This window comes from Maylandia zebra, linkage group LG17 (assembly GCF_041146795.1).
Source record: "Maylandia zebra isolate NMK-2024a linkage group LG17, Mzebra_GT3a, whole genome shotgun sequence".
In the NCBI taxonomy this organism is placed as follows: Eukaryota; Metazoa; Chordata; class Actinopteri; order Cichliformes; family Cichlidae; genus Maylandia; species Maylandia zebra.
The window spans coordinates 399610-410629 of record NC_135183.1 but is presented as its reverse complement, the minus strand read 5'-3'; the positions used below and the strand labels follow the sequence as shown (position 1 = coordinate 410629).

The window sequence follows — 11020 nt, the reverse complement described above, 5'->3', positions numbered from 1 at the left end:
CCACAGAGGAGGACGGCTCCGAGGCAGATGAGGGACGGGTCCCAGGACGGTCCATCGGCGGTGGAGCTGGCCATCCTGGAGTCCCTGAAGAGGCCACACCAGTCTCCAATGGAGCATTTCCTCCTCAGCCTTGTTCCTGCTCTGGAGAGCAGCTGGTCCTTTTTATTCCTGTCTCTCTGTAAATTCTTATATTTTATATATTTATGTTTAATGTTTTTCTGTTTGAGACTTTTAATATTATTTCAAATAAATGTTTATAATGATTAATGTCTCAGTTCTATACTGATACAGTGGGATGCAGAAGTTTGGGCAACCTTGTTAATAGACATTATTTTCCTGTATAAATTGTTGGTTGTTACAATAAAAAATGTCAGTTAAATATCATACAGGAGACACACACAGTGATATTTGAGAAGTGAAAAGAAGTTTACTGGATTTACAGAAAGTGTGCAATAATTGTTTAAACAAAATCAAGCAGGTGCATCAATTTGGGCACCACAAAAAAGAAATGAAATGAATATTTAGTGTATATCAATGTCTGTGTCTCCTATATGATATATGGGGTGCCTTTGTCTGGATGTGCTTCCCATCCAGAGCTGCACAGCACAGAGGAAAGTTCCAGCGCTCCTGGAATCCCTCTGTGATGGACCGCCAGTCTCCAGGTGAAGGCACAGCCATGAAGTCGTCCACTAGACAGTCCCAGATGGACGTCGCTGCCTGGGGGGTGATCTGGCTCACCGTGGACACACCGACTCTGAAACTGAACGCGATGGTCCTGAAGGAGTCCCCGGTGACAAGGAACCTGGACAAAATTGTTCAAAATCAGTATTATGTGTACTGCAGTTACAAAATACATTATTCAAATTCCAAAATACTTTTGTGATGTCAGATTTAAATCACAAAACATGAATCTTACATAAAACCTTTTGTAATTATAAGGATAATTACAAAATGTATATTAGATAATATCTAAAACAGTTGTGTTTTGTTTTAACTTTAACATATCATAATTTGATTGGTAGCAACTTTTGCCACTACAGTGAGCCAATCACTCACAATTCCTAAACATGTCAATCAGGTAGGAATGAAGTAAGACATTAATAGAAATAAAGAGTTGTATGTTGACATGTAGCCCTTTCCTTGCTTAAATCATTAATATTTTTGAAAAATTAATCTGTGATAAGACAGCTTATCAAGATAGAACCATGTAACTAGAGATGAACCAAACTGTTCACAGTTTTATCTAACTCTGTTTTAATAAAGGCTGTGACCCCTGCTATAGAGTCTGACAGCTGCAGGGATTATATACAAATATTCAACTATCCCAGAATTAAACCAGGTCTAAATAAAAAGGAGTGAGTATCACTACAAGGTTAACTCAGTGGTCCTAATGCTACAGTTTGATATCAGCAAACACCGAGCGCATACATTGATGTGACACCACAGCCATGCTATCATTCAAACACTGATAACAGCATAAATCGAATTAAATCGGGGCTTGATGAGACCTTCTGAGTATCACTAGAAATATTATAAAGAGTCGTCTCTGTACCACAGTTTGCTTTCAGTAAACACCGACAGCATTCACTGTTAGCATAGCACATCCATGTTAGCAGTGTATAACTGGATGGATTAGCATATTAGCACAGATATCAATAAAGGACTACCGTATTAAATAGTTTTACTAACCTCAGGCAGACGGACAGGCGCTCTGCAGGTGGGATTGAGCGTCTGTAGTTGGTGTCTAGGCGGGCAATGCTGGGACCGACGAGGGAAAGCAGGTCCTCAAACTGGCCGACGGTGATAGCGCTGGAATCGGCCGTCATCCAGGCGCAGCTCCTGGAGCAAGTGGTGAAACTCACCAAACTGCTCATGCCTCTGGAGGACCTGATGGACCCAGGTACGGCGAGGACGTCTTTTACGCCGCTGCTCTGCTCTCCACAGTACATAGAGAAGGGAGACTCTCTCTTCAAGCGCTAGCTCGATAGCTGCCATCTTGCAAAGATACCGGTCTGGCACAACTCCCTCCCACATTCCTCCCACATTTCCGGTTCACGCGCGTCAAAATATGATATTTTGACGCGCGATGGATTTTTCTTGGACACGCGTTGAGACGCGAATGTACACGCGTCAAATTAGGGGCGTTTGGGGCGTTTTATTCGCGTCCATCGCGTTCGGTGTGAACACACCGTAAGAGTGAGTTCATGATGATGTTTATGTGAAGCGTAGTTTGGATCTTCTTTTGCTGCTGGTTCCGTTTGGAGAGAGATCAAACTAACAGCTTTAGAATCAGCAAAAAAACACAGGCGTAAACACAAAACCGCCGAAACATCAGAATCAGCGAGCTGTCGGCTTTCAGCCCCGACTGTGTCCGTGCCGTCGGTGAGAAAGGCGACATCTCACTGATCCTGATCTGTCGGCGGGTCCGAGCTTTGTGTTTACGTCTCCGTGCAGAATCCGTGTTCCTGCTCTCTTTTACTGTTTTAGCTGTTTGGTGGTTGTTGACATCAGAGGCGGAGCCAGACATTTGAAACACCCGGGGCTTAGCCCTAAAGGGTAGTATGCATGTGGGATTTTTTTTTTTTTTTTTGGGGGGGGGGGGGGGGTGTAGAAATGACTGAAAGATTAATTGGCTCTGTTTTGAGTTTTGTTCAAAAAAGAAGGACTTCATATAGGGAAAAATATATATCACATGTGCAGGACACCTTAGACTAGTTTTTTAATTAAGCAGCAAGGCAGAACAAAGTCGGGCTGTATCAAGACACGAGGACTAAACCCCAATTCAACCAGACCCAGAACTGATCCTGAATTAACACAGGACTGCAACAGTTCAAAATCAGGACTACTGAGGACTTAACCAAGACAGAACCAGAATCAGAACTAGATGATAGTAGCACTAAAAATCATCATAGACCTGCACTACACTTATTTTTTAATTCTACCAAAGTCCACTATTTAGATTGAGAAAAGTTTATATAATTATTTAGCCTTGTTGTGCAAACAAGCCTGCATAACTTACGGAGCCCCCCAGGGGACATGGGAGAAAAAAAAATTAGGGAGGGAAAAAAAAAAAGAATTAGGGAGAAAAAAAAAATTAAGACGGACTTTTGCGAGATCTCGCAAAAGTATTGCGAGATCTCGCAAAAGTATTGCGAGCGCTCGCAAAAGTATTGCGAGATCTCGCAATAAGTATTGCGAGATCTCGCAAAAGTCTGTACCATAGACCTCCAAATCAGCACTGAAACCTTAGAAACAACCACAGCGATGGAGGACACACACCCATTTGAGCGATTCATAGATTTTTACTTTGAGCTTGGACTAAACTATAAAGACATTAAAACTGTGCTTTGCATTAGACACAGTTTTCATATAAGCGAAAGACATCTGAAGAGAGTTCTTAGCGCAAGGGGACACACTCGCCACAAAGTGTACTCTGACCTGGCCGTCTTGGTTGAATTTATAGACAACCAATTGCAGTACTCTGGGCAGCTTCACGGATACCGATGGATGTACGCTAAATGCAGGGAACATGGACTACGCGTGAGGAAAGAGGATGTGCGCTTGGTTTTGAAGGAGCTGGATCCCCGAGGCGTCGCACTGAGGCAAGCAGTACGTTTCAGGCGGAGGAACTATTTTTCAAAAGGGCCGAATTTCATCTGGCACATGGACTCCTACGACAAACTGAAGCCATATGGCATCTGTATCAATGGTAGTATTGACGGTTTCTCGAGAAAAATAATCTGGCTTAATGCATACACAACAAATAGTAATCTGAAAGTGATCGGGGGGTATTACATAGAAGCGGTGCAGCGTTTAAAGGGCTGCCCTAGAGTTGTGAGGGGCGATCTTGGAACTGAAAATGGCCATGTTAGAGGCTTTCAGCGTTTCCTTGTGCCCGTGGCTCCTAACGACACCCCTGAGAGTTACTTGGAGGGAGCAAGTACCGCCAATCAAAGGATTGAATATTGGTGGTGTTTTCTTCGCAGCCAGTATCTGGAGTTCTGGTTATCCTTATTTGCAGACATCAGAGACAACGGGTACTTTGATGGTGGGTTTCTGGACAAAAACCTCCTTCAGTTTTGTTGCATGGGACTCATCCAGGTGAGTTAATAAAATATGTTTTGTTGCGTGCCTGGATGCATGCGTGTGTGAGTGAGAGATAAAGGAAACTGAGGAAGTGAAATGTCTCCTGTACTCGTTTGTGGTGTTCCCATTATCACAAATGTGGAAGCCAACTGCTCAGCCTCTGTGTGGTGGTGGTGGTGGAGGACCCCCATCTTTTTTTTCGGGCCTCCGCTTTTTTTCTAGTGGCCATAACGGGTCACATTTGAGCATACAGAGTAAGCAAATATGTACTTGTAATGTGCTCAGATAATTTTAATAAGTGCTTACAGAAAGACAATTAATGTAGCCTCTAACTGCAATTGATTTACATCGGACAAACAGACCAAGCACTATGGCTCATAATACAATTACACCTCACCTGTTTGGACTATATTTTTATATTTCATTTTTACTTGCTGCCAGGAACGTTTGGGGCCTGTTGGGTTGCACCTGCGCTCACATCACATCACAAAATAAAATGTATAAAATATAAAATAAAATATAATAAATAACGTGTTAAATGGGTGGGAATCCCTAGATCAATGTTTAAATTAACACTCACGCATTGACTCTGTCGGCTATTTTTTGCCATGCATGCTCCCTTTCTTTTGCAGCTGAGGCTGTGTTACTTTTTTTCTGCAAAATTTGCATGTTATCGGCATATGCTGCCATCAGAATTTCGGCCTCAAGCGCTGTGAAATACATTGACCGCGCCTTCTTTCCCTCCGTCTCCATGGTGACTCGCTTAATCTGTGCTCCACTAATAAGGGCTTTATGTATCCTCGTGCGCGCGCTTAACTTGGGGTTAAAGCAACTCCACGTTGATTGAACTAATTGTTATCAGCCTTTCTGAAACCGAATATTCCGAGTTGGACAGTTCGGGGTTACTCAACCCTGAGTATCGTTTTTCACTTCCTGAAATAGGGCCCTGTACCAGGTTTAGGGAATGGAGAGACTTGCAGGAAGAAAGAGACAAGACAGGGAGAAGCGGGTGAGAGGAGCAGGGAGTAAATGAAATCAAAAATTGTGTAAATACTATAATTTCGGTTTAAGCAATCGGCCGCCTTAAGGAAGAGCTCAACAACCAAGACTACAGTAACATCTATGTTGTTTATGTTGACATGGCATATGAAATTTTCTTATCTATAATATTAACTATTTACAATTTGGAATTATTTCGATTGGGATATCAAAATAACTTACAAATACAAAATACAATGATCAGTGACATAAAACAAATTGATTATTATGAGGTGAGTAGATGAGCCAAGCAGGTAGTAATAAGACTAATAGTACTAATGTAAGATATCACAGCATAACAGTAACCGTAGTTAGTGTGTGAAACACTTGTACAGATGACATTAGGTAAAGTACATGATTACAAAAATGCACATGATTGTTTAAAAATAATAAATTGCATAAATCTAATAAACCTTCCTCTCAGTGAGTGAGTTGTCTCATCGTGATTTGCGTATATGTATATACGTACATGCGATCGCATTTCTTAAATTTCTGTATTCTTTTTAACAGGATGAGCTGGATGACACTGCACAGGTTTGGAATACACACTCCATCAGGCCATCAGCAAACATCAATATCCCCAGTGGTCGACCTAATGTAATGTATACATTACCTGAGCTCTACGGGACAAGAGACTTCCTTTGCCCCACTGAAGAAGAACATGTTGAAATGTGTAAAACTGAGAGGTGTTTTTCGACTTACCAAACCATGTGACCCCGATGTATATGAACTGTGCAATATCATCATGACTGAGTCCCATCTGACTCCACCAACCATATCAGGCTGTGAACTTGTACATGCATTTAAGAGAGAACATCATGGCATTAGTGTAAATTGCATACAATGCAGCAGAGAACATTACTCAAAATTGACCTGTGATATGTGCGAAAGCTAACTTCTGGATGTTAAACAGACTGTAAACTGTAAGCTTTCTAGTACACAGTCATTTATGAGAATATCTTATATAGAAATATTTATTGTTGTGTTCCAGGAGGGTCAGTGAACTAAAGTATAAAGGGGAGTCTCTGCCTGTTAATGATATTCTGAGTGTTCTTTAGCACAAAAACATTGTAATGTTCTGTCAAATGTTATCAAGTTCCATGTCTATGTGTATTACTTCGAATTACTTTAACTGTGTATTTGGCTTGATACATGGATCAAAACATAAGACACATCTTAATTTAATGTGTTAGGAGTTTTAATGTACAGTGTTTAATCAGATAATGGTGGTTTATGTTGAGTATTTTGTAATAATTTTTAAATGGTGAGTTGGTTTTTATTTACACCATCTGTATTTGTTAATGATGGGAATGTTTAGTTGTTGATATTGGCTAGAATACTGTTTAAAATCGAAGAGATATGATATTATGCCTTGCTGCTTTATATATATTATAACGCCAACTGTCACATTGGCAGGCTACATGAAATGGTACTAAGGGGCATCATGATCTGAGAGGGGGCACCTTGGCATTTTGCTGAACTCCAGTTTCTCTGGCTAAAAATATAGTTATTTCATGTCATTTTTGCTTCTTTTTTTTTAAACTATTTATTCTGATTCCAGAAGAGCTTTAGTTTTTTAATGTTGGTTAAACAAAACTGAAAAAATAAAGAACTAAATAGAGACCTTTTGAACTCTTAGAATTTCTAATAGATATAAACATTCTTTTTTTGTCACTGAATTTATCTGAAGCTTATTTTATCAGCTGAATAACAAATTCTTTGCACCCACCTGTTCTGTTGATGAACAGCAATTTCATTCGAATGCTATTTTTGCAAAACTCACCACTTCTGAAAGGATGATATGTGTTGTTGAACTACCGGACAAATAAACTGAAATCTAATCAATTTCTAATTATTTTTGGACTATGTAGTACAGACAACTAAAAAATTGCAAATGACAAAAGCATATCGACAACATCTGTGTATTGACTGCCTGTGTTCCCAGGCACTTTAATTTCAGAGAAGGGTAGACAGAAGTGCATAATCTGTCAAAAATGTAGCAATACTTTATAATTAACCATATATACTATTTAATCTAATTAGAAATCCTGGCCTACAATCTTGTTTATCCTAGAAACTGTTAAATCTGATTATCATTGCTTGTTAATTTGTAATTATATAAGACAGTATAAAGAATTGTGAATCATCTGTATGTCACATTATGGCAAAGTCCTTTCAAAAAAAAAAAAAAACTTGTGATGGCAATATGATTTTTAACAAAACAACTAGTAAACATTTTGGAAGCTAATCAAGGGAAAATAGGACTTATTGTTACAAGATGATGTTTATAGGCCACATCAGCTTTAAGAATTTGTAAACAGGGTCTTATCATTAACTTTCAATAACTTCTTTTGCAACCATAGTGACATTCTTTACTAATATTAATGGACTTTTCACCCTAAAATCAAATTTACAAATTTTTCTGTTCGCTAGCTGTAGTATTCCTTAATCCACACTGTTTTAGCGTGAGTTGCCCAATTTTAGAGATATTGACTGTACAAGCCTACCCCTCTCTTGTTTCACATGGTACTTAATGCTTAGTAGCAAAGTCCTTATGTAGACCTTATGTAGCTTCATGTTGTTTTTCAACAAGGAAGAGATCTCTACAGCTAATATCTCCCAAAACTAGGCAACTCACGACAAAACATTCTAGATGGATAAACAGCAAGCCAATGTGTGTCACTGCGGGGTATGCAGGTGTGTTGAGAGAACGTACCCAAAAGCAGACAAGGAGAGAGAGAGGACAATCAACTTAAAACAAAAGCGAGCCTTTATTCTGGCTGATGGCTGGAGTAAAAGAAAATAATGACAATGTGTACAGCAAATTTTGATGTGATCTGTCCCTCTAACGCTAAACACAAACCTTGTTTTCAACAGAAGTTAAAGATGTGGTCATTTTCAAAGAATTTTAAACAATAAAGAGTCCTTGTGAAATCTGACCTAACATACAACTAAACCATCAGAAAATTAAATTTGTGACTGCTTGTTATACGGCTGAATATATCAAATGCTTCAATGACAAAATGAAACAAGACAGAATTTATGAACTCAAGGATAATCATACAAATAAAAATTACAGCTCTAACCATTAGTACACTCATCAAGTTCAAATGATGTCCATTTCAAAGTAATTGCTGGAAAGGACATTGTCGAACTCTGTGCGAAATTCAGGATAAGAACTGTAAGTGCATGGCACTTCAAGGGTAGCTCCACAGGTGTGAGCAACAGGCCTTCTGTTGAGCCCAGTTTCAGCATTAAAGCACACCAAAATTTTGTCAACACATATCACGGAAGATCCTGTGCAGAAGCGCAGGATTTTTTCAGCTTTGGTTTCATCAGCGTTTTTAACATAACGCTGAAGATGGTTAAACGTTGTTTGTTCTCCGTGAGACAGCATGATTTTTGTTGCTTCAAATAGCTGCACTAGTCTTTTGCCTGTGGCCTTCTTTGTCTCATACAGAGATAACACACTTTCCTTGTCTGCCAGTTTCAGCTGCAGATGTGCCATGGGTGTGGAGAAGCAATCCATTATATACTTAGGCTCTTGGAGAATGGCCTTATGAGCCATTGTTTCAATGGCAGGCTGCATGTTGTTCTTAGGTGGTAGGAAGTGGGAACCCATCCTTGTAAAAAGGTCAAGCAGGTCCTCTTCATCATTTTCATCCATTGTGCCTTGGAGAGCCTTCTCAACAGCTGATCTCTCAACAGGAGGGAGATAGTTGAGAAACGATGCAATCAGAATGTCTACATCAACTGAGTCCATTCCGTGGATGCAAGCTAAAATGAAAGCCCTTGACAGCCTCACTGGAAAGACACCGTGGTCTAGTAAGCCTTTCACCCATATCTGCCCAACTGCTTGCCATTCAGCCTCACTAAAGTCTGGCCTCAGCCTTGGAACTCGTTCATTTTCACCTTCACACTGTTCCAAAAATTGCTCCCAAAATGCAGTGTAAACCTCCCTTGACACCCCAGCATCATCAACAGCATTTTCATTTACAAAGTTCATCTTTAAAGTCACATTCAGAATGCGACTGTCTATAAATACAGCCAAAAGATCATCAACAACTTTTATCCTGCGAATTGATACATGTAGGGGGCTCTGTGGGTCTCCTGAATTTGATGGGGAAAGTTGGTTGCTTGAATCTAAACGCAAACCTTGTGCAATGAAATTCAGTCCATGGTCCTGAGTAAAAGACAAAACATGCACATTCCATAAGAAATGCAAATGAATTGTACAGATTACACAATATCAATGTTCTGAAAAAGTTTGAAATTTATTTGTCTAACTTTAGTGGGCTGTACATTCCCAAACCATGGTTGCACTGACAATTTATATATAACATTAACATTGTGGCCTGATGGATGTCCTTGTATGCCTCACAGAAAATTATACAAGTGTTCTTTACATGTATGAGAAGACTCACTTATGTGCAAAATAGGTAGAGAACACAATAGTGACACCAAAACAATGTCTCACTGCTGTGTTATGTAAATAACTTGATTTCAAGACTAAATTTCCTGTTTAATCTTATGTTAATGTAAAACACTGGAATTGTCTCTCAACTGACAATATCCTTTTAATTCAAATAGACCCACAAACTGCCATATCCTCAGAAAATAGCATGACATTTTTGGCATCTCTACAGTATGTAAAGGTAGGTGTTTATGGTTGCCTGAATTGATCCATCTTACCTGTGCAATCTGGGGTGCTTCCTCTTGTATTGACTGCATATGGGGTGTGGGCAAGCCATTAGCTGAAGACAATGGTAGCAGGAAACCATCCATAGGTAATCCATTTGTGTCGGCATTCTGAGAAGGAAGTATTGCATTAATTGACAACAGACACCTTAACCCTTCAAGATTAGAAGACTCTTCTTCAATCTTCTACCTTGGCCTATTCTAAGTCATGAATGTTCTTAAAAAGTCTGCAAAATATGTCAATAGGTATTAAGAAATAGAACAAAAATACACCACTTTATTTTCAGCCTACATGTCTCACTTACAAGAGTAAAAAGACATATTACAGTGGAATCCCACAGGTTTTTATCAGATCTTGATGTACTTATTGCTACTTAAAATGTTGTATTACTGCTGCAAAAAAATCAAGTTTTAAACAAACAAGAGATGAATTCTGATTAATAGAAATTGAGCAATTCTTTCACAGTACTGTGAGTTATTTCTTTTAAGATCCAAAAGAATATTACAGAAAATAACACACATGCTTAAATTTTGTCCAAGCAGGAATGCATGATCAGCTTTTTTAAAATCAGAACTATGCAAGTTACTGAATTTGATTATTAATAAATTTCCATATTTTGTCACACTTGAACCATATCAACCACAACTGTCCATGGTCTTACCTGTCTGAGATCCTCACTGTTGACATAATTCAGGGTTATCACGACTGTGTCATCACCATCTGCTCTGACAAGATCCTCTTCAGGATTCCATACAACCGTATCCGCTTCGTCTATGTGTGGAAAACGACATTCCAAATCTTCTGGAAGTTTGTCCCAGGACTCTAGTTTGAAGGATTTGTTAGGAACTATACTGGTCAGATCAATAATTTCAGAGCAGTGGTCAGGGAAATCATGATCACTTGAGTCAGTCTGCTGCCGCTGTCCCACGACAGTGTTTTTAATGTCTGTTGGGGTTGAATGCATATGATGGGATTTTTCTGGACTTTGTGTTGTCACTGCCTCACAGAGTGATTTCAGTTTTTTTGGATTGGGTTCCATCTGGAAATTGTGAATCTGTGAACCAGAAAACAAACACAAGACACAAACGAAAATAATTCAATTATTTTTTCAGCAGCCAGTCATTTTGTACATGTTAATGAATAAAAAGCTGTAAGTCTTTCACAGATGTATTAAATGTACCTTACCACACAAGTCAA

At 39.2% G+C, this 11020-nt stretch overlaps 1 protein-coding gene and 1 long non-coding RNA gene across 2 annotated transcripts; both read right to left on the bottom strand.

The window, feature by feature from the left end:
- Positions 1-286: 286 nt before the first annotated feature.
- Positions 287-2182, bottom strand: LOC143413300 (uncharacterized). The gene is made up of 2 exons (XM_076876100.1): positions 1690-2182; positions 287-802 (listed from the first exon to the last, which is right to left on the bottom strand). The coding sequence occupies exons 1-2, from the start codon at positions 1947-1949 to the stop codon at positions 532-534; spliced, it is 531 nt and encodes a 176-aa protein (XP_076732215.1). The 5' UTR covers positions 1950-2182; the 3' UTR covers positions 287-531.
- Positions 2183-8967: 6785 nt separating this feature from the next.
- Positions 8968-10623, bottom strand: LOC143413115 (uncharacterized). The gene is made up of 3 exons (XR_013093699.1): positions 10485-10623; positions 9817-9933; positions 8968-9307 (listed from the first exon to the last, which is right to left on the bottom strand). It is a non-coding gene; the product is annotated as an uncharacterized LOC143413115 (long non-coding RNA).
- Between the last annotated feature and the right edge of the window lie 397 nt (positions 10624-11020).